The sequence below is a fragment of the Boleophthalmus pectinirostris genome, unplaced genomic scaffold (genome assembly GCF_026225935.1).
Source record: "Boleophthalmus pectinirostris isolate CB_2022bp ecotype Guang Dong unplaced genomic scaffold, ASM2622593v1 HiC_scaffold_6, whole genome shotgun sequence".
NCBI lineage: Eukaryota > Metazoa > Chordata > Actinopteri > Gobiiformes > Gobiidae > Boleophthalmus > Boleophthalmus pectinirostris.
Window position 1 is genome coordinate 16,428,293 of NW_026571447.1, and position 23,022 is coordinate 16,451,314.

The 23,022-nt window shown below is 38.6% G+C and overlaps 1 protein-coding gene and 1 pseudogene across 1 annotated transcript in view; both read left to right on the forward strand.

Annotated features, from left to right (window-relative positions):
• Nucleotides 1-23,022, forward strand: part of cdk14 (cyclin-dependent kinase 14) — a 241,898-nt gene that overhangs the window by 150,413 nt on the left and 68,463 nt on the right. The window contains exons 11-12 of the mRNA XM_055163590.1: nucleotides 14,334-14,397; nucleotides 18,550-18,598. Of these exons, the coding sequence (XP_055019565.1) occupies nucleotides 14,334-14,397; nucleotides 18,550-18,598 (113 nt within the window). The remainder of the gene's footprint in view (nucleotides 1-14,333; nucleotides 14,398-18,549; nucleotides 18,599-23,022) is intronic.
• On the forward strand, nucleotides 7,363-7,480 carry LOC129411954 (5S ribosomal RNA; annotated as a pseudogene).

The window sequence follows — 23,022 nt, forward strand, 5'->3', positions numbered from 1 at the left end:
GTATTCAACAATAGGGTTTGGTAGATGTAATTTGCCCTGGAGCACACATAGTATTGATTAAATGGGGAAGAATAAGAATGTTTGGAGGTGATTATTGCAAGGTATTTGGTAACACTTTATAACAACTACTAAATACTTAAAGGCCCATATTTTCTCATCTATGTTATAATGTTCTTTCCTTATCACTAACAGACCTGGAGTTGTGTTTTGTTCCATTCACACATGTTTAACACAAAAATACTGCATATTTAGGCTGAGTTTTTCTCTAAAACAGAAAACACTCTGTTCCACCTTGTGATGTCTTGTGGTAATACAGGAAGTGCTCCGTTGTGTTTATAAACTCCATGCACCTTCATTAGAATCATTTGGATCATTTCAGCCCTGGAATTGTCTACTGAACTTAAGTTAAAAGGAGTTGTTAAAAGGAGAATTTGGAATTTTGGACATAGGACCTCATTTCCTAGTGAGCCAGAGTGTCGGAGACACTCGCTGTTGCTAGGCTAGTGCATGTCAATGGCCACAGTTATCCTGCCACTAAAAACAGTCTTACCCACTCCACAAAGCACCCGAAGCAAATCTGTTATTACACCAGACTATCCTTGCATCGCATGAATCGTCGCATGTTGAGGGACTATTTTCTCAGCAGCAGTGAGATTTTACTTTGCCAGTAATATAGGTGCTAGGTGATATCAATTCACCGCTGCCAATCTTTCTATCAGGAAGTACAACTCGCTGTTGCTGTTCAGACATAAATCCTTCAAATGCATGGTTGGTTTTACTTCCAAAATTATTCTATCAACACAGACATTCACATCGACAATGTGGCATAAACATAGATTTGCTTCGGGTGCTTTGTGGAGTGGGTAAGACTGTTTTTTAGTAGCATTAGCACTAGCCTAGCACCAACAACCTCTGGAAATACAAGGACTAAATGGAATATTTTAAAAAGTGTCTCCACACATCTCTCACACACTTCCTAACTAGGAAATGAAGTCCTATGTCCAAAATTCCAGACTGTTCCTTTACTTGAAAACTACAGCTTCATGACATCACAAGGTGGAACAGAGAATAATGAACTCTAGGTATGTTTTTGAGGAGGTAAAAACATTCTAACATTACTTAATACTCACACGAGTCAGTTGTGCATAATATAGAACCTTTAATTAATATTCTAAACTCCTTACCCCTTCCCTTTTATTTACTAAGCTGGTATCATTCGTAAACACATTTTTAGTATATGATTTATTAAGACTTATTAAGGTGTAGTCATTATAAAATGGTGTCATATATTATAACAGGATCTACTGTATCACTCAGTTCAAAAAGTTTACTTGCATAACACCTTACTCTGCAAAAAACTGAACACCTCGTATCATTTCATATTCAGAGTCTTGCAGGAATAAACTCTGACAGATCCTTAGAGTGAGCGCTGTTTTCTGCAAACACCTTTTCTTTTATTCAAATGCACCTTTTGTTTATCTCATCTGAAACATTCATTGCACTGACAGATGGCCCAGACCTTTGCTGTTCTCCGTTCCTCAGCCCTCGACCCCACTCTCTCTCTTTCTGTCTCTTTCTCTCTTTCTCTCTCTCTCTCTCACCGGATCACGTTCACCTGTCAGCCCGAGGTACAAACCCTGTTGAATATGGAAATGCTCCGCTCTGAGAAGTAGCGCGTGATCTGAGAATTAGCCTACCTGTCACAGTTAGCCTGATGCTGACATTTCCATCCATCCCAGCTGCTCTGCCTAGCCCTGCCCGTATGCCACGCTATCTGCCAGGCTCTGCTCACAAATGCTGGGGCTCTGTGCGTCTGTGTGTCTGTGTGTCTGTGTGGGGCATCATCAGTGAATTATGTGCAGTCAGGAGCTTCCTAAAGGTCTCGGAGCTTGAAGCAAAGGTCAGTCTCCATCAGCATTTGAGAGGCCTCCTGCCAAGTCCTGAGCGGGCACATCCAACGCAGCGTAATGCCAGGGAGTGACCCGCACTTTAATACTGCCAGCTGTCAGGTTTGAGTCTTGAGGATTGGAATGAAGTGACAATTATAAAAAGTCAGGGGAAAGAAACTGTGTGAATGGGGTGGTTTAGGGCAATGGAAAAGTATGCCAGGCGGTAAAGTTAACGCAATATTTTGTGATAGGAGGTGCTCTTTTTTGCCCCCATGGGGAAATGTGTCCTCTGCATTTGACCCATCCCATCCACACCACTGGGGGATTTCATCAGCAGCCGTGGGTGTCCAGGGACCCATCTCTGTGATGTTGTTGCTAGGCTTGGTCAGGACTGTCTGAGCTGAAGGATTTGACCAATGGTGCATGTTTTGGGTTGATGAGGGAAACTGGAGTGTGTTGAACCTTCTTGCTGTTAAGGTATGAGTGACTTCTAGTAACTAGTACTTTTTTGCTATAGTCTTCTACAACATTTTACCATTAGATGTTATATTTCATACTCCACAGTGCTGGGTTTAAAAATATATAGTACATTTTGACTCTGCATTCTGGGAGAGCATTTTCATTTTGCCCTGTCACTTGGGAGAGTTCTCAGATGCATTTAAACTACTTCATAGAGCTGCACCATCCATCAAAATGAAATCAAAATCACAATTTAAGTATGGCACAACCATTACATTGTAAAAGCTGCAATTATTTAGATAACAGAATGTCCTCTACTAAGAACAAAATATCCTCTCTTTTATCGAACAGACTTTTGTTGTGCCTGTGTTTAGGCTTCTACAATCTTCTGAAATTAATGGTTTACTTGTATTTATTCAGTTCACATTTCAGCGTGGAGTTGTTTACAATAATGTGCACTGCTACGTGAACAAATTCCTACTTTTTAAATACCGCAAATCTAATCACAGTACTTGTCAGAACAATAGCTATTTGATTCGAATCAGATTAGATACTTTTCTGGTGGAAGGCCCATCAAATACTATTCTCCATGGAGATATTATTGCTTTTTTTGGAATGTTTCACAGTATGGTATTAAACCTTTCTATTTGCAAGGAGATCAAATCAGACCCTCTTACAGGTCAGATCTGTGGAGAGACAACCCCGATCACAGTCAGAATGGTTGTTTAATGTCATACTGTGGGACAATCCAGGCAGTGCAATGACATAAACATAGAAACAAGCAGGTGATGGACCCCCAACCAAAAAGTTACATAGTGCACCTTTAATAGAAAGATCTTAAGAATACTTTAAGGTTAGATGGATGCCTTTGTTGAGTAATTTGGTGTTCAGTTGTGTAGAGTTAGGCCCACACAAGTATTCAACCTTTCACTTACTGTTCATGTTTTATCTTTTTTCCGTCTAATTTTAAAAAGAGCCCAACTTACCCTGTCTATATTTCAACTATACTTTATTTTAAAGTTTGCAGATATTCACCTAGCAGATACAGAATCCAGCTAATGTGTTAACAGTATTTTGGTATTAATTAGCCCTTGATCTTTTAATGGGGGCTCTTTCTTGTATATTGCATGAGTTTGAGATTGATTTTATCCCTATCACATGGGTAGTTAATTACAGGCTGTGTGTGAGAGGGTCTTTAGCCTCCTCATAATGAATGGGCTGTCTGTGTGATACAGAGCTCAGGGCATCTCCTCGGTGTGAAATTACCCATTGCTAAAACTGTACTCTGTTATCAAGTCTTCTCCCCATGAGCATCTGAACCAGTAACTATCTGACACAATCTGCCCCAATCTGACCCCCAAACAAATACAATAACAACGTCTGTGTAATTATGCCATGTTTAGTCATTGACAGTTTAAAATCAGATAAAATGTGTGGACCCCCAACCAGCACTGTAGACAGGTGTGTAAGAGTATATGACAAAGCCTGAACATAATTAATAGACCAGAATAAAAAATAGCAGTGACAATTCCTCTGTACTTACAATACAGAAATTGCTGCTAAAAAGGTCAAATATTTCCCTTTTATCTGACATTGTAGTAATTCAGTAGTTCATGACTTACCATGGCAACAGCAGCAGTATATAAGGATATTTTTTATGTTATTTAAAAATTATATTAAACATTTCTCCTTCTACACTACATTTGTTACCTTTTGCATAACCTGCTAATTTGGGAGCTTCTTAATTCTGCCAATAATTTGATGCGGTTTATGTGCATGTGTGAACGCATCCTTGCCTACAGAGCCATACATAAACAAGCCATCATTGTTTTAAAGGGCCTGTATTATGCTATTTTCTGATCTATCTTATAACGTTTATTCATCAAAAACATACCCAGAGTTGTCTTGTAAAACACGAATAACACAGAAATTCTGCACATTTAGGTGTTTAGGGCTTTTCTCAAAACTTTGTTCTACCTTGTGATGACATGTGGCAATATAGGAAGTACTCCATTGTGTTTTTAAACTCCATACACCTTCACTAGAATCATTTGGATGATTTCAGCCTCGGAATTGACCAAATCTAATGAACAACAAGTAAAAGGTAGTTGTTAAGATGAAAACTACCACTATTTTGAGCATTTTGAGCTTTGAAGATGCAAACAGACTACAGTAATAATTAAGGATTACTCAAACAAAACACAACTCCAGAAATGTTTTTGATGATTCTAACATGACTTAAAACTTACAATAATCAATTTTGTGTGATATAGTAAATGTTTGATGTTTTCCTCTATCCAAAACAGTGTCTTTCAAATATATGCACCCCCTGTGTAACCCCTTGTTCACAGTGTATTCCTATAGTACTGATCTCTCAGTGGATAAACACCATCTTGGACACCATACACTTTACATTTATGTAACAGTTAACACTCTGCTCCCTCTCTCATGCTGTCTGTGTAAGTGAAACCATAGAGCAGGGCTTAACTAGCTGTCACCTCACCCAGATTACATCCTCCCAGAGAAGTGTATGAATGTGGACAGGTCTATCTCCTGGAAATGGGACTGTGAGCAGAGGTTAGCACGCTGCACACACACACACACACACACATAAACACACACATACACACACATACACACACGAGAGGAGACTGGTGTGTTGCTAGTTGAAAAGACAACAGACTGCCTCCTCACATTAGCCACGCTCAAGCTAACTGTTGTGCTTTCAGAAATATGAGCTGTGCCATTTTGACAGCTGTGGAGAAAATATCACCTTGGAGTTGGTGAAACTGAATTAGTTATTTGTGGCGATGTGTTGGTCAGGTTGAAGTTGATGTACAGTGTTTTTCATTTTTATAATTTATTACAGTGAGGCACACAGGCAGTTTTTTTTTTTTTAAATAATGGATTTATTAGTGATGACCGATTGAATTCAATAGGTTTATAGGGACACACAGGTATAGCTGTTTGCGCTTTTGCCTCATCTCTATAGGGTTGCTGGTTTAATTTGCTGGACTATTTATGGCCTTTCTGTGTAGAGTTAAGCATAGGACAGTGCAATTAATAAGATTTTTGTTATTATTATTTATTATAATTTTTTTTTTAATCAAAATCAAGATTCAGTCATTTCTAATCCTCAGTGATCAGCCTGTTGTGTTTATTTTGCAGGGAATTAATATAACATTTTTGGTTTGTTTGCAAAAACTGCAATCAATCAATACAAGTAAAAAAAATATATATATTATTATAACATAATAATAATAATATTTTTTGTTATATAGCCAGCCCAATGGTTTTAGTCTCTCCATTTCTTATTCATGCACTGTACAGACTGCTCTTCCAGCTCTAGCTACTGTATATGATGATAGGAAGTAGTCAAACGTAATTGGCATCTTTTAATAGTCCATTCTCTGTTTAGGCAAAAACATCAATGCACTTGCACTTTGAAGACCTCACTTCTGTTGTTGTTCACTTCAGTTCATTTTTAATTAATTCTCATCCTCATCATTCTCATCATTTGATTGACAGCTTCAATTACTCTGAATGGATAGATTTAACCCTGTCTATCTGAATCTGAGTTGTACTTATATTTCTGTAAAAGTCATTTTTGCCTGTATCCATCACCAAAAATGTTCCATGCTGAGGTCTGTGCCCGAAGCAAGCTTTTTTTGTACTTTGGACATTTCGAAAGTCTCTGTGGATTTAGAGCCATTTTAAAGCACAGTCACAGAAACACGAGCCCACAGCACAGTTTGAGGGAAAAAAAATGCTGGTCCTTTTTAAATCGAGGGGAAGAAGTGAACTGGCTGCTTTTAACCTCAGGGATATTTGTTGTACCTGCAGAATGGTTTTCTTCGTAGCTTTAAATGGGTCATCAAAAGAGCTTTGAAAAGTTATTGTGAACTTGCTAACTCAGTGCTCACAAGACCAATAAAGCTGTACTCTGGAACCTTGGAGACAGAGCAAGAGGGCAGCAACTCAAAATCAACTCTATTAAGATGTTTGTAGGGATGTGAAGTAATTTTAATAACCGTGACACTTTTTCTTGCACTGTGCAATAAATAGACTGCATGGAAAACTATTTAGGTTTATTGAAATGGTGATCTCACTTAGTGCTGATCTGTATCTAATAGCTCAGTTGGTAGAGTTGGTGTCCTCTGATCCAAAAGTTGGTGGTTTGAATCCCACTCTCAACAAAAAACATAATTGGGAGCGCAGTCAGATCCATGGGCCACAGGTTAGCACTGTGATTCCAGCTCCCACAGATTAACCCCACTGGTGTATAAGAGTATATGTGTGTCTGAATGGGACTTAATGTGGGTTGAGTGCCTTGTTTTGTTTTGTTTTCAACACAAATCTGTTAACAAATCACAAATCAAGTTAACAATTCAACCTCGTGGCTATTGGCTGTTAGCCCAATTCATCGGCTGGTTTCACTTCGTAGAAACCATCTGACCTCGCAGTGTTAGAATTCTTTCACTCGAGGGTAGGCAGGTACTTTTTTCATTTAACCAATCGCTGCTATGTGGTCATGACATATGAACGTGCAGGTAACGGGGCTAACTGGTCTATTAAGCTTTCCCCAAATCCCAAATAGGAAAAAGGGTAATAATGTTTTTCCCTTTGATAAAATTCACCAAACATTCTCTTTATGGCAGCTTTAAATCCTTGATCTCGGGAGTCGTTGACAACACAGAATATATGGCTTTTTGCTAATTGGCTGGTGCCAAAACTCGCACTTCTGGGGTTTTTGTGAACCATCTAATGTATTCCGATTTGTGACCAAGTCGCTGGAGAGAAATGAAATTGTGCAGAGGCACTAGGTAGTGCCAGCCTGGCTAACTGGCTGTATTAAATAAGATCAAGGTTATTAGAAGTTATAATTTAAAGGTCTGAATTACACAAAATTGTGTTTTGTGTAATTCACACATGTTTGAGTAATCCTGAATTATTAGGCTGTCTACATCCCCAAAGCTCAAAATGATCTGTTCCACCTTTTGTTAAGTTAAGTTAAGTTTGTGGCCATACCGTCTTGTCAAAGCCTGATCCCGTAAGATCTCAGAAGCTAAGCAGGGCCGGGCCTGGTTAGTACTTGAATGGGAGACCGCTGGGAAAATCAGGTGCCACAAGGGGGTCGTTGTGTCCTTAGGCAAGGCACTTCACCCTCATTGCCTAGTATGAAAGTGGTGTGTGTGTGTGGTCGGAGGGGCCGATGGCGCAGATTGGCAGCCTTGCTTCTGTCAGTCTGCCCCAGGGCAGATGCGGCTACAGTAGTACCTTACCACCACTGGGTGTGGAGTGAATGAATAATGCTCTGTAAAGCGTCTTTGAGTGTCCAAAAAAGAGCTATATAAAACTGATGCATTATTATTATTATTTTTATTAAGGGTGTGTGCAGGTGAAGGTGTATGGAGTTTAAAAACGAAATGGAATTTCCTCATTATCACATGACATCACTAGGTGGAGCAGTGTTTTCTGTTAAGAAGACCTGAAAATGCAAGATTTGTGTGAATGAAACAAAAACATGTGTGAATGAATCAAAAACACAGCTCCAGATATGTTTTTGATGAGAAAACAATGTTATAACAGATCAGAAAATAGCGTAAGACTAAGTAAAGACGAAAGACTAAGGACTGGACCCTTTAAGACTAATTAAGGTCTAGTTATTTTAGTGTGGTACCCCTTTTGGTGACTCTAAACTTGAATGCCCTCCAAACAGCAGTAACAGTTCGCAGTCAGGTCGTATAAAGTCCCATCCGAGCTTTTTAATTAGAGCCTATTCTTGCTATGAGCACTGATCCCAGGCCTGTGTTAGCTGATCCGCCTCTGAGGACATGAATAATGCCATTTCGCCAACAGCCGCCCCCCCGCCACGCCATCTGCCCCCAGACCCATGGACAGGATGGGACAGGGCTTATAGAGTCGCATTCCTGTTCTGGGACGATCAGGGAAACAGCTGATCTCTTGCTTCTGTGATTCGGATACGCCTGACCCCAATCCACTCTGCTCAGAGATGTCAAATATGGAGGTCAAAGTTAGGACAGTAAGAAGAGGGACAAAGGAGGTGAACGCTGTGTGCAGGTGAAGAGTTGAGTTGTAGAATCTATGGGTTACAGTTTTCTGATCTCTGTTCTAATATTGTTGCCTCATCAAAAACATACCTGGACTTGTATTTTCTTTCATTTACACATGTTTAACACATATTTTGTCTAAGGTCTTCTCTGAAACTGAATCATTTGGATAATTTCAGCTCTGGAATTGCCAGTCTCTATTGTACTAAACATAAAATGTAGCTTTTGATTTGAAATTTACTCAAACATGTATGAATGAAACAAAGGTATGTTTTGGGGCAAGTAATAACATTCTAACATTGCTTAAAGGACACAAGAGTCTATTTTGTGTAATATAGGACCATTAAGTCTAAATAAAATTGGAACGGTTACTATAGAAATTCACAATTCAAAACATTCTATCTTTTGAGTTTTAAAAAGTCCTCAAAATGGTGCCTAAAACAAGTAACTTCTGTCATGCTGGTGCTTGGAAAGATTCAATAACATCACCATTATGTCAGAGCCTGTGCATAGGCCTAGTAGGGGTCCTATAAGAAAAGCTGCTGACACGTCAACTTCAAAGATTTGAGACTCCCACTAAAAAAAGCTTGAAGGATTTACTTAAAACTCCAGCTGTGAAAGTCAAGGCTGAGCTCATTCACACCCACTGTACGTCACTCAGGTTTAATTGCATGTAAAAGGCTGCCATAACATTTTATAGGAAGTGTATGTAGACTGCTCGCTTAAAGTTTTACAAAAGGTTTTACTACAACCACAACTGATCCTGAGTTACTTGTCCCTCAAAGGTGCACTGTGTGTAACTTCTCAGGTGGAGGATCTCACACCTGCTTCTCTCTTGCTTCTCTATATGAAGATCTTGCCTGGAATGTTCCACAGTATAGCGTTGCACTTATTTATCTCAACAGAGACCGCAGGTGTTACCACAGGGCCAAGTTACATGTCAGACCTGTGGAGAGGCAATCCCAGTCACAGTAAGAATGCATGTTTTTAGGTCAATAAAAAACAATGTTACTGATTAATGCAAGATGGTTACATTTAAAGCCTTACTGGGACATTCCAGACAAAACAATTACATCTCCATGGAGACAAGCAAGTAGTGGACCCTCCACCAGAACAGTTACACAGTGCACCTTTAACATGCATATAGAGGGCATATACAAATTAATGATTTGCTGCAGAAGCTGGGCTGAGGATTCAGATCAGAGAGGTCCTTTTAGGTTTAAAATAATTGGATTTTAGCATTGAAACCGGCAACCCAAATAAGAGACTGATGTGAGGCTACCATGTATTTTCTTTGGATGACTGATTTACATATACTATAGCTTCATTTTGCCTATTTAAAAGCCTCTTAACTATAAATAGCATGATTCTAACAAGGTCTTCCAATAATTCACAGCTTTTACATTGACTCCTATAGATCTCCTGTGCCTCCTCCATCTTGAGCCTGTCTGTCTACATAAGTTGTGTAAATAGAAATCTCCACGGTGATGCTGTGGGGGTCATGTGTGTGTTTGCGGGTGGGTGGTCGGTAACAGATCCGGCAGGGGGCGGGTGCGTGTACATACAGCAGAATGTGCACTTGCGAGTTTGGGGTCATGAACTTTGACCTCTGAGAAATTCCTCAGCAATTCACTCTCTCTGATCTGTCACTCTCTGCACACGCCTGCATGCTTTGAGGGGGGCCGGGTCCAACCGAGCGTCATGCATCACTTGTGTTGAGAGATGGCTATATAGGCTACAGTCTTATTATGGGAATATAGGGAGGGCACACAGTGTTCACAGGCACGCCAAAAGCTGATCATTATCTGATTTCTGTAGTTATCAGACTATTGAAATAAACAGTGACATTTGATTTGAGTACTAGTCCATCTCAAAAAATTTGAATATCCTTTCCTTGTTTTCAGACCCATACATTATATAGTACCTTAATCAGATTTCTTTATGTGCAGGTTTTGACAAAAATATGCAAAAGGGCAAACTGATGTATCGCAGACACCACTCTCTTGCTATTTTTCTATTTATTTAGAATTAATTTTATCATTATTATTTTTTGCTCTTATTTTATTATACTGAAATGGGTGAGTGAGTGAGTAACTGTGTCCAAATAATTTCCCTTGTAGATCAATAAAGTTTGTCAAAGTCTAAAAAAGAGAAAAAGGTCATAGACTGAAAAAGTTACAGTAAATTTTATTAGTCTTCCAAATACAACACTTACTCTAAAAATCCACTAATATAGTTGCCATAAGTGGTGCGTGTTTATGTTCCCATCTTTCGGAGCTAATTATTGAATTACTTAATTTTACTGCCCATGTACCCAGTGTGAAAATGTTAATATATTTATAATTAGGAGTGCAAAATAAGTCACTTACAAATTAAAAATTGCAATTTGAATGGCCACAATTAGCAGATAAATGTATTACTTATAGAATACAATCATGTAGAAGTCATGTTGGATGGTTGTTAATTTGTCTTCTTGAGCTGAAAAAACATGTCCTGGAAATATTTTAATATATTTTTCACTAGTATTTTTTTTTTTTAATTTTACAAAAATGCTGTAATGGTATTCTTCTATATAGCTATACTGCAAGATTTCTCAAAGCATTTATCTAGCAATGGAACCTCCCAAAAGGTCAAACAAAACCATAAAAAATGTGTCCATGATAAGTTCTGATGACCCTCACCGTACACCATTTCACCTTTACAACCACTTCCTCCTCCACCTCCACAAAAACGCTCCTCCTCTTCCTCACCCTCTCCTCCCCCTTTCCTCCCCCTCAGTACCTGTGCTCTCCAGCCAAAGCCACTCTGAGCTTCATTAATAATGCAGGCGACCTCAGTCCATCACCTCCTAACACTCCCACTGCTCCTCGCGGCGTTATAACTCATCCTGACCACCGGGTGTGCCACGAGCTCACCTGTGGAGCCCACAGCGTCTGCTGGTCTAAAGAGAAGCAGCCCTGTCCTTTTATACTCCTGGACACAACATGCTTTTTTATGGGTTTGGGATGATTTTGAGCTTTTAGGTTACTGTCTATTACATAATCTAGCGGCAGATTTTTTTGTCAAAGGTTGGGATATGTTAATTAAAGGTCCTGTATTATACTAAATGGACTCTTGTGAGCTTTAAGCCATGTGATAATGTTGTTACTTCCTCACAAACATACCTCAAGTTCTGTTTTGTTTCATTCATGTTTGAGTAACCCTTTATAATCAGTCTGACTACATCTCCAGAGCTCAAAATGCTCTTTTCCATCTTGCAATATCATGTAAGGGTAGTTTTCAAGTTAACAGGGCTGAAATTATTCAGATGATTACAGTTAAGGTGTATGGAGTATTAAAACACAATGGAGCGCTTCCTGTATTGCCAAATGACATCACAAGGTGGAACATTATATTTAGAAAATAGTGAAATATAGGCCATTAAAAAAAATAAAATAAAAAATTAGAAGGTTAGGCAAGACACTTCACCAAGTATGAATGTCCAAGAGAGGGATCAGTGGTCAGAGGGATGGACTGTGCAGATTGGCAGCCTTGTGCCGTTAGTCTTTCCCAGGGCAGCAATAGTAGCTTAGTGACCTTACCACCACCAAGTGTGGAGTGAATGAATCATACACTGTAAGTCTCTTTTAAGTGTCTTGAATGACACTATTCAATCGACCATTTTTTTTTTTTTTTTTTATATATTATATTATATTTTGAGCAGATACGTAGGCCGATATTGATTATTTTTTCCCAATTTATGCCATTTAACTTTACTTAAAACTAACCCACAGCTCTTTTTGTATCCGTAAAACCGGCTAAAAGACGTAAAAGAGAATTGTGCAGTCACATTTTGTACAGTTATCTCTTTGCACTCAAGTTTTCAACTAAAGATTTATAGGTATTTTTAGGCAGCAGTTCAGCCAAAACAAAATATTGGCCTGTACTGGAGATAAATGACGAATAGCTGATATGCTAAAAAGTGCAAATATAGGTCCAAATATAGGTCTATTTCTTCTATATAATTTAAATATTAGCACCTTTACTTCTAAAATGTTAAGGTTTGTGTACAGCCTGCTTGTATTTACTTGTAATTAAAGTATGGAAAAAGGAAAGCATAGTGATTACGAACACCTCTATAGCATTGTAGACTTGTTGTTCCAAACATGTCTGACACCAATTAAACCCTTCAGGCATCGGTATGCAGGTGGATTACACATCTGCACTGAGACGAGACTCGCTAATGTGCCGCTCTATAACTTATTTACATTCACAACAAGTGACCAGAGACTACAAACAAAATGGCTTCCTGTGTTTTAGAATCACACCAAGGAAAAAGTGTTCTGCATTAATGAAAACAACTGAGGGCTGAGCTGTGTGATAATTTACTCAGGGCATGTAAATTCACTTGGGTTTTTATGTCCTTCACACATCAGCTTTAGTGCCAGTGACCTCTATAATGGCCTTCATAATGACAAGCAGATGGGGCTTCAGTAACGTCAATAAATACTGACCGGATCTTTGAATTAAAAAATGTAATTATGTGAACAAAAGTGTTGCATTTGAAGCATAGACAGGAAATAGTGTTTTATTTAATCTAAGTTATAACATTTTAAAATACAGCCCTACTTTGAGTCTGGGGACTGTTTCATAGCGTTTTACTGCCCTCTAATGGGGATTTGTGGATATTGCAGCATTGGCAGCAACATTATTGACTGGTAGTATTTTACTAGTGTGAATTCTGCAATACAATAATACATACTGTGTACTTGAATGACTATGTAAAGTAACCAAAGTGGCTGCATTTTATTTATTTATTTTTTCATTTCAGACTCTCAGCCCATAATAAACCTTCTCTCACATCTACAAACTTGATGCGATAACTTTTTTTTATTTTAAACATTTAAAAATGCATAATAAATGGTCATGAAACAATAATTTTGAAGTAAATCAATATTTGAAAGGAAGAAGTAGGAAAAAGTCAGAACCAGAATCCCTTTTCACAACTTAACCCATATAATTTAACGCCCTCTTTCAAAATCTCTTCATGTTACTAACTATACTCCCATCTACACACATCCACTACTCATTTTCTATCAGTTTTCGTACCTTTTTCTTACCTTTTGCTATTCATTTTTTATTACCAGTCTTTCCATATTCGATTCATATGCGTGACATCACAGCCCACCTCCGCCCGTGTATTCTCCCAGCTGGCCAGTCCAAACCAGTACTTTCTTAAGCAGCCTGGAAACAGCCGTTAGATCTGGAAACTATTACAGTGCTGAGAGTGATGGATCATGGAGAAGGCATGTCCGCTGCTCTGCTCTGTGTCATCATAAACCCCAACTGAGTGCATGAGAGCTGGGCCAGCATTTCCATAAAAGATCTACTCCGTCCAACTGTTGTCCAAGCAGCGGGGCGCCTCCCAGAATATGTGGAGCATGTCAGGAGTTATGGTCTTGAGTAATGTTGAAATAAAACCAATGTAACAAAGTACTCTTAAAGTCAGTATTCATATTGTAGATGTGCATTTCCTCTTAACTTAAAGGTGTACAATGGGAGGGGGGTTCTATGCTTGTTTCTATGGATATGTCATTGCTCTGCCTGGAATATTCCACATTATGACATTAAACATCTATACCTTACGTTACGGTACCTTAAATTACATGTGGTTTTATAGCTCAAAAATACATAGAAAAACATGTATTCTGACTGTGAGCGGGGATTCCTCTCCACAGATCTGACCTGTATCTTGGTTTGGTTTCCATGAAAATAAAAAGGTTTAATGCCATACTGTGAAACATTCCATACAAAGCAATAACATCTCCATGGAGAAAAACAGAAAAATTACACAATACACCTTTTAAAAAATATCTGTTTTTTATAAGGAAAACTATAGTTTAATAATGTTTGTCATATGTCTGTTGTGTTCTAGGTCCTGGGAACTCCTTCTGAAGATACTTGGCCTGGTGTGAACTCATTGCCTCACTTCAAGCCAGGTAATGAGCTAATAAATTCAGTTTTCATTTAATGTCATTCTGCTCTTATATATTCAAAATACTAAGAGTAATGCTATCTCTCAGTTGTTAACTTAGGAGGTAGAACTATACCCAATGCATTTCTTTAAAGTATCACTATGGGAAATTTGAAAATTTCCCTTGGATGGTCTAATATTGATGCTTTACCTGACATGTTCCATTTATTTAAATTTTTATCTATCTCCATGTGACAAGCAAGTGGTTCCACCTGAGTTACTGGTCAGGTTTGTGGAGAGGTGACCCAGCTCACTTTAGAATGCTTGTTTTTTTCAATGTATTTGTACACAGTAAACACACATGTACTTGTAACTGATGGAAGTTCAGTGACATAGTGTGAATCATTCCATACATTCTCCATCTTTGTGCGTATTTTAACTGGATAGATAGGGACCCTGCAATAAAAAAAAAAAAAAACTTTTCCCATGATGTCACTAAAATTAATTCTATTGTAATTTTCAATAGCATAATGTTTTGGATATTAGGGAAAATAGACTAACTGTCTGTATAGTAAAATATAGTTAAAAACTTGTGTACATTTTGATGCACTAGTAACATTTACTACTATTTCTCAGTCACTTCACACTGTTAATCATGCGGGTATGCTTAGTCCGAGTTCATCTGATTGAAGTTAGAAGAGACATCCTTGTTCACACTCTGCAGTCACAGACCAGTGCCAGCAGCATGGTGTTGAATCAGAGGCAGGATGAGGGGTACGGGGTGTGTGCGTGTTTGTGTGAGTGTGAGTGTGTGTGTATGTGTGTGTGTGGAGGGAGAGGAACATGTGGTGCCCTGTGGGAGCTCATTAGGCCTTTTTAGATGCTCGGTGAACAGAGGCAGAGAGAGCTCCAGCTGACAGGGTGCACCAGGAGGGTCAGAGAGATGTCCTGGGACAGTCCTGGAGGCATCACATGACCACGACCATCTCCTCTGGATGAATACAAATGTTCAGTGAAATGTGATCATGATAATAATGGCTATTTTAAAGAAGACATATTATGTTTTTGGGGAATTTAGTATTGAAGATGCACTATAACTTTTTGTTTGTGGATCTGTCACCTGCTTGTTTCTGTGGATACGTCATTGCACTCCACCTGGAATGTTCCACAGTATGACATTAAACAGCTCTACCTTACATTTATTAAATTACAGGTATTTTTATAGCTCCAAAATACCTAGCAAAACATATATTCTTCCTGTAAGCTGGGTTGCCTCTCCACAGATCTGACCTGTAACTTGGTCTGGTTGAAGACCAAGCCATACTGTGAAACATTCCAAACAAAGCAATGACATCTCCATGAGAAAAGAATTTGACGAACCCTCCACCAGTTACACAATGCACCATAACTAGTTCTACTTTTTGTTAATTGTTAGCTGTGATATTGCTCTAAAATGGCTTATTTTTAAAACTGGTATTTTCATTGTTGAAAAGGTGACATGGTATTTTAGAATTGTACATGTATTACACAGTCTGAATTAAAACAAAAAAATAAAATAAAAATCATAGCATCAAATGTAGAGCAGAACTCTAGTGAGAAGGAATTATCATTAAAACACAAAGCTTGTAAAAGTTGATTTTGTGTAATATGTCTTCTAAATCACCAGCCAATCTTTACCCATTATTGGTCCATACAAGAAATGCCCACCAGATGGCAGTATCGCCTCAGTTTTACAAGTCTTTAGCCATGGTGGGTTTGGATGTTGACCAACGCTTTCCATCAACACACCAGATATTTTATACTCTATAGATGTGTACTGTATATGAATCATTTATGTAAGCATATGCAATCATAACATGATTGCATATGCTTACATAAATGATTCTATATGGAAAAAATCCCTTTCATAGATCAAATTTGACAAATGTATGCAACTTTTTTTTACACAGTTTTGAAGTTTGAGCAGTATATTTTAAGTGCAATGTCAATTTTGCTACAACTCCAGGATTTAATTTTCCAGCTTTCTCCATATGAGAAAAACAACATGTAAAAATGCCACATATTTCTCCTCCGTTCCTTGTTCCTTGTCTATTTCTGGCTTCACTCTGGGCCTCCCTGTGTCCAGTCTTGGCACTTCTCCAGGACCCTGGCAGCCTCTGAACTTTGGACTGACAGTTGTGTGGTTGGCAGATAGTGGATTATTCTGTCTCTCTTCCTCCATATCATTGTCTCTCTCTCCCCCCTCTCTCCTCTTCTCTCTCCATCATTCTCTTTCTCCCTCTCTCTCTCTCTCTCTCTCCTCTCCCTCTCTCTCTCTCTCCTCTCTCTTCTCTCTCTCTCTCTCTCTCTTCCCCTCTCTCCTCTTCTCTCTTTTCATTTATTCTCTCTCTCTCATTCTCTCTCTCTCTCTGTTCTCTCTCTCTCTCTCTCCTCTTCTCCTCCTCTCTCTTCTCTTCTCTCTCTCTCATTCTCTCTCCTCTCTTCTCTCTCTCTTCCTCCCCTCCCTCTCTCTCTCCCTCTTCTGTATTTCTTCTCTTCTCTCTGTTTGTAATTCTCTCTCATTCTCTTTCCTCTCTCTCTTTCCTTCTCTCCTCTCTCTCTCTCTTCTCTCTCTTCTCTCTCTCTCTCTCTCTCTCTCATTCTTTCTCCCCTTGTCTCTCCTCTCTCTCTCCCTCTTCTTTTCTCTCTCATCTCTTCTCTTCTCTTCATCTTTCTCTTTCTCTCTCTTCATTCTTTCTCTCTCCCTCTCTCTCTCTCTCTCTCTCTCTCTCTCTCTCTCTTCTCTCTCTCTCTCTCTCCCCCTCTCCTCCTCTCCCCCCTCTCTCTCTCTGTGTCTCTCTGGGTGGCTGTATGGTTGGACATTGGCCGGACAGTTGGCACATGCTTCGTGCTCCTCTGTGTCCTCCACATGGCAGTTCTGGCCCGGGCTCCTCTCTCGGTTTAATGAGCGCATCTCACCACAGTACTTCACAGATATGACTTTATAATATAGCCAGAGACTCATCCCACATCAAGAATTAGTCAAGTGCATTTTGGACAGAAAACTACTCATAATAATTTTTTTGACCACAGTAAAAAAAAAAGAACACACTCAGATCCTACGCAGATGCTGTTATATCAACACGCAGGTGAATGTCATTATACGAAAAACAACTGGATACCATTTTAGTGATGTAACTGTGGACTGGCTCAGGGCTACACTCCGCACTGAGCGTTTAACAAAGAGCACCTGTGTTAGTTTACAATCAGCACATCATTGCCGAGTGCTTTAAGGCAGAGGTCAGGATGATTCATTTACTTCCACTTACTCTGTTACGGTTCACAGGTGAGGCCAGACCAGCTGCTGTGGAACATATGGACTGTAATGGCACTGGAGTTAATTGTAGATTTTTGGCACAAGGCAAGCTCACTTTTTCGATTTGAGTACAAGATGGAATATGCACCTCCCAAATCTATAAATTATTGAAATCATTTGTACCTTTTTTCTAATTAAAATATTGACAAACAACAAGATACAAAAAAATATACAAATATACGCATTTTGCTTTTACATTATAGGTGATGTTTACTTTTCTGGTGGAGGATCAGCCACGTGCTTGTTTCCATGAAGGTGTTTTTACTTTGAATTTTCCACAGTGTGGCATTAAACTTATATATCCTGCATTTATTCAGTTTCAGATGTTTTTTGTTTTTCTTTCTAAAAATACCAAGAAAAACATGCATTCTTACTGTGTGTGGTAAGGCAATATGGCAATGAAATGGAGTCATGGTCTGATCCCTTTGACAATCTGCTATTTTGGTCAGATCACCATATCATGATGCTCTGCTTTATTCGTTTGAAGCTTTTCTATTGTCAAAATCAGACACCTACCACCACCCACTTCTATTGTCCAGCCTCCAGCATGCTCAGAGTGAGTGACAGGTATATTTAATCAATCACAGTGATGTAAACATTTATAAACACCAGATAGCTTTAGTTAACTCTTGTACACTGAAGTGAGCAGGGTCGCCTTTCCACGAATCTGTCCTGTGGAATCACTCAAGAGGTCTCATGTAAAAATCCACTGTAAACTCATTATTTGATTATTTGAGTTATTTGTTCTATATCTTTTGGTTGTGCTGAAGAAGAATTTTTGCATGTATGTTAACCTAGCCCACTCTCCATCTCTCCTTGCAGATCGCTTCACAGTTTACAGTGCGAAGAAGCTGAGACAAGCATGGAATAAGTAAGTACATCTCCCTATACAGTCTATATATTCACCCACCATATTACAGCACATATCTCGGGTTGCACCACCAGCTGACAGTCCCCCAGCTTCCTTATCTTCTCCAGCAGATTCCCACAGTGGCTTGTCCTTGGGCTCCTCTGTACACACATATCCTACTATAGCGTCATCTTCTAGCACATTCGTAACACTATCTCTGGCTTACATGCCCGCCCCTCTCCACTGCATGCCCAGCTGGGGGTCGGCCTCCTACTCGCGCGGAGCTGTACGGGCCCCGGGCTAACATCTGGAGGGCCCCGTTCACACCGCGCGACACTGAGTTTGTTTCCCAGACCTCGGGGGACGAGCAGGGAGGGAGAGCCAAATGATTTATGTTAAACCACAGCAGCTGTTTCATAGGCGAGTGGTGCATACAGTAAACAGTAGACTAGAGCAGCTTCAATAGAAAGGATCTGGATGGGAGTCAAACAGAAAGAGTAATACACAGGTGCCACCAGAGATTGTGGAGTGATTATAAAGGTGATATATGTGCTCAAGTCTTAAGGGATGTGGGTGTTTATGTGGTAGGTAAATAATGGCTGCAAATCAAAATACTAATGTCTGTTTTGTCTGGGGTATAAGAATTGGCAGTTTATAATTTATAATATTTATCATAGAAAGTATAAAGAAGTGGACTCAATACAAAGTGAATTGAAGTGAACCGATGGAGCTGGAAACGCACCCATGCTCACTTCCTATTTGGAACATGGTAGCGGGATAGCTATGTCCATATATATATATATATATATACACACACATATAAATATATACAATGTATATATATATATATATATATATATATATATATATATATATATATATATATACACATGTGTATTATTTGTTCCACCAAAGATAATACTGAACAACACTTGAATTTACAAATGTTTGGGTGTCAAAAATATATGCTTTTGTGTCTGTATTGTATTGCATTGTTATACTGTACTTATACATGATGATACTGATCTCAAGGTAGGTTTACAAGTCTTTAAATACCACTGAAGAGTAGGGGTGTAACGATATCCAAGTCTCACGATACCAATATCATCACGGTATGAACCTCATGATACGATATTTATTGTGATATCGTGGGAAAGCTCACGATATGGTGGGGAGACTCACTATTAGGAATATAACAATATCCAAATCTCTCTGTATGATATTTTCACGATATACATCTCACAGTATGATATTTATTGCAGTATTTTGTGGAGGCAAAACAGCTAAAACTGTTACTAAACTAAGCTAACTACTAAAGCTAAAAATATGCTACTTTTTCCTCTTAAAATGGCTTGACAAGACTTAATCCATAGAACTAAGACTTTAAAGTGCTCAGAAATGTTATTTCTTCTTGTAGTCTACGCTTAAATGGAGCAAAAGATCATGGTCTTTGTAGTTCTCTGTTTTTTTAGCTATTGCTGCACCATAACTCTTAATTTAAGCAAAGACACTTGGAATTCAATATATTGTGATGGTCCACGCTATTACTGTGAGAACTTTAACGATAAGATATCACGATATTTCGGTTATTGTTACAGCCCTACTGAAGAGTGATTTATTATAGCTTTGGGTTAACTCACATAGTTAAAAGTGCACTATGGAACTGTTCCGATGGAGAGTCTGCCACTTGCTTATTTCCAGGGAGTTGTTATTGCTTTACCTGAGACGTTCAGGTCAAGACGTGACCCCATTCACACTAAGAATCGTATATACATTTAATGCCTTACTGTGGAACATTCCAGGCAAAGTAAGAGCATCTCCGGAGAGACAAACTGGTAGAGAACACCACCAGAAAAGTTACATTGTGCACTTTTAAATTCTTCCTACTTATTATTTTTTATTCCTACAATGAAGCCATGCATAGTCAGAACCACAAACCCCATGACAAATTCCTTAACTTCTCTTGGCCTATGCTCCTGGAGGAAAGCGCCCAGAGGAGAAGACAGTCAGGCTGAATGTTAATGACCACTACTTCCTCTATGTGGCTTTTATCTGAGGCCAGGGGAACGTGAATGCGATATCAACCTTACACACTCCATTGTTGGCCCTATCCTCATGTGTTTTTAGCCCTGTATTTCTCCAGCTGAGAAAATGAGCAGGATTGATGTATAGTAAATGAGCGAGGGTCTGGAATCTGAAGCGCCACTTTGATATTTAGATGTAGCATTAAAAATAAAACCTCAACTTCATCCTGCTCTCCGATGACTTGAATGTTTTAGTTAAGGGTTTTTCTCGGTGCAGACAACACCCAACCCAAGTATTGCTTGGATTTTTAGTTTTTAGAAATCTGTTTTGCTTATATAGTGTGGAGATTTTCCAAGAAAAAACTGCCATCATAGAAATATTATATAAGTTACACAATTTTCTTAAAATTCATTCCATATAAGAGACATACTATAACTGGTAGTAGTGCTTAACATCAAGGAACCTCTCTCCCATTCTCTAATAACATCTGTCATTAGACCAGTGTACACACATTGTAAGAGAAGTTGAAGTGCCTTGCCCAAGGACTTGGTTGGCTCCAAATTACATCCAAAATATCCAAAATAAAGCTTTCTAACAAATCTAAATTTATGCCAAACCAAACGTAAGAAAGTACTGAATATGGGCAAGAGTAGCTCAGTGGTTAGAACATTCACCATTCAAATTGATGTTGTTGTGTCTTTGGGCAAGACACTTCACCCTTCTCACATGTGTATGAATGTGGTGTGTGAGTGAGTGGAGGGGCCAGTGGTGTAGATTGGCAACCTCAGTCTACACCAGAAGTAGTTGTTGTTACAAAAGTATCTTGCCAACCTTTCAGCAGGAATGAATTATGCCATTTTTAGCCCTTTGAGTAAATAGAAATCCAATGCATTATTTGTATTGATTCAAAAACATGTTCAACCAAACCTTAAAATATAACTGTCAATCGTTCAAGAAACATCTAATTTTGATACCCAAACTTCAAACAACCAAATCTAATAATACAGCATTTTGAGCACATGCTATCAATGACGCCAACAAACCAAGCCCATATCAGCTCTGTTTCATCATCTTCCAATCCACTTTTTCAACCTTGACATTCTTATGAGCTGCCGATTTCTCAATAATATGGGATATTTTATTATAGTGTAGCATTTGGATAAGATTTGAAGTCAGAAGGTGGATTTAAAACAACCCCGTGATCAATATCAATCAAAATGCAGCATGCAGCCCAAAAAAGTACAAGTTCAAAGCCTCCAAAATCAGGTTTAACATCTGAGGAGTATCACTTTAATGTTACCTGACAAAGCATTGAGCCTTGCATTCCTGCTGGATTGCTTTATAATGGGGGCAGTAGGTAAATCACGGCATGAAATAAGTGCTGTCTCTCCCAGTAATCCATCTGCGGACATCTGTTTTTCAAATGGACCGTTGCAGTAGTGCTTTCAGTGAGCCGTGGACATCTGCAGGATTGAGTTTTAGATTTAGAAATTGTTGCATTGTTTTGTTATAGTTGTGGCAGTATCTGTGATTTTATTTCACTTAGTTAAAATAAATGATGCCACTTTTAATGGTGATGATGGGTTTTACACGTTTTAGTCAAGCCTTAATTGTTTACTGGTAAATGTACAATAGAACCGTCCAAACCTTTTTCACCGGGTCATTGTTTGGATGCCCCTGATGTGCAGTACTGAATGTAAAGTATCTTTTCCAGCACAACATTGAGATACTGACCAGTTTTCCATACAAAGTAATCACAAAACAGCATTTAATTTATGTAGCACTTTTTGGAAACTTAAAGACTGACAGTCACAGCTGCCCATCTGCACCATTCACTCAGACATACCACATTCACATATAGGTGGGTGAAGTGTCTTGTTCAAGGATACAACAACTGAAGCGCTGGTTGGAACTTGAATTAAACTACTGAGCACTATTATATTCCCTGACTTAGTACCAACTCAAATATGAAATTAGGTCAGTGATTACTTGAATGTAACAAATATGTATAGTGCTCTCATATGCTCTTCTCTCACAGTAGTCACTTATCACTGAGAATACACACTGCTTAATTTTGAGAAAGTACAGGTCAGCACTAGGGGTGTGCATTGCCTTGAGTCTGACGATACGATACATAATATGATTCGCATGTCACGATTTAATATATCTCAATACTAAAACAATGGATGATATATTGCAGTTTATCAATAATTCCTCCTAATAATACAGTCAACTACACTTTCAAAAGAGCACAATTGTATGAAATATAATTGAGATTTTTTTAAAAGTCATGACAACAGTGAATGTAACTAATTAATTTTTGTAAAAAAATATTTTAAAAATTGAATCGGATCCATTTGGAATCGATTTAAGGATTGTACAATGAAGTATCACAATATGTCATTGAATCGACTTTTTCT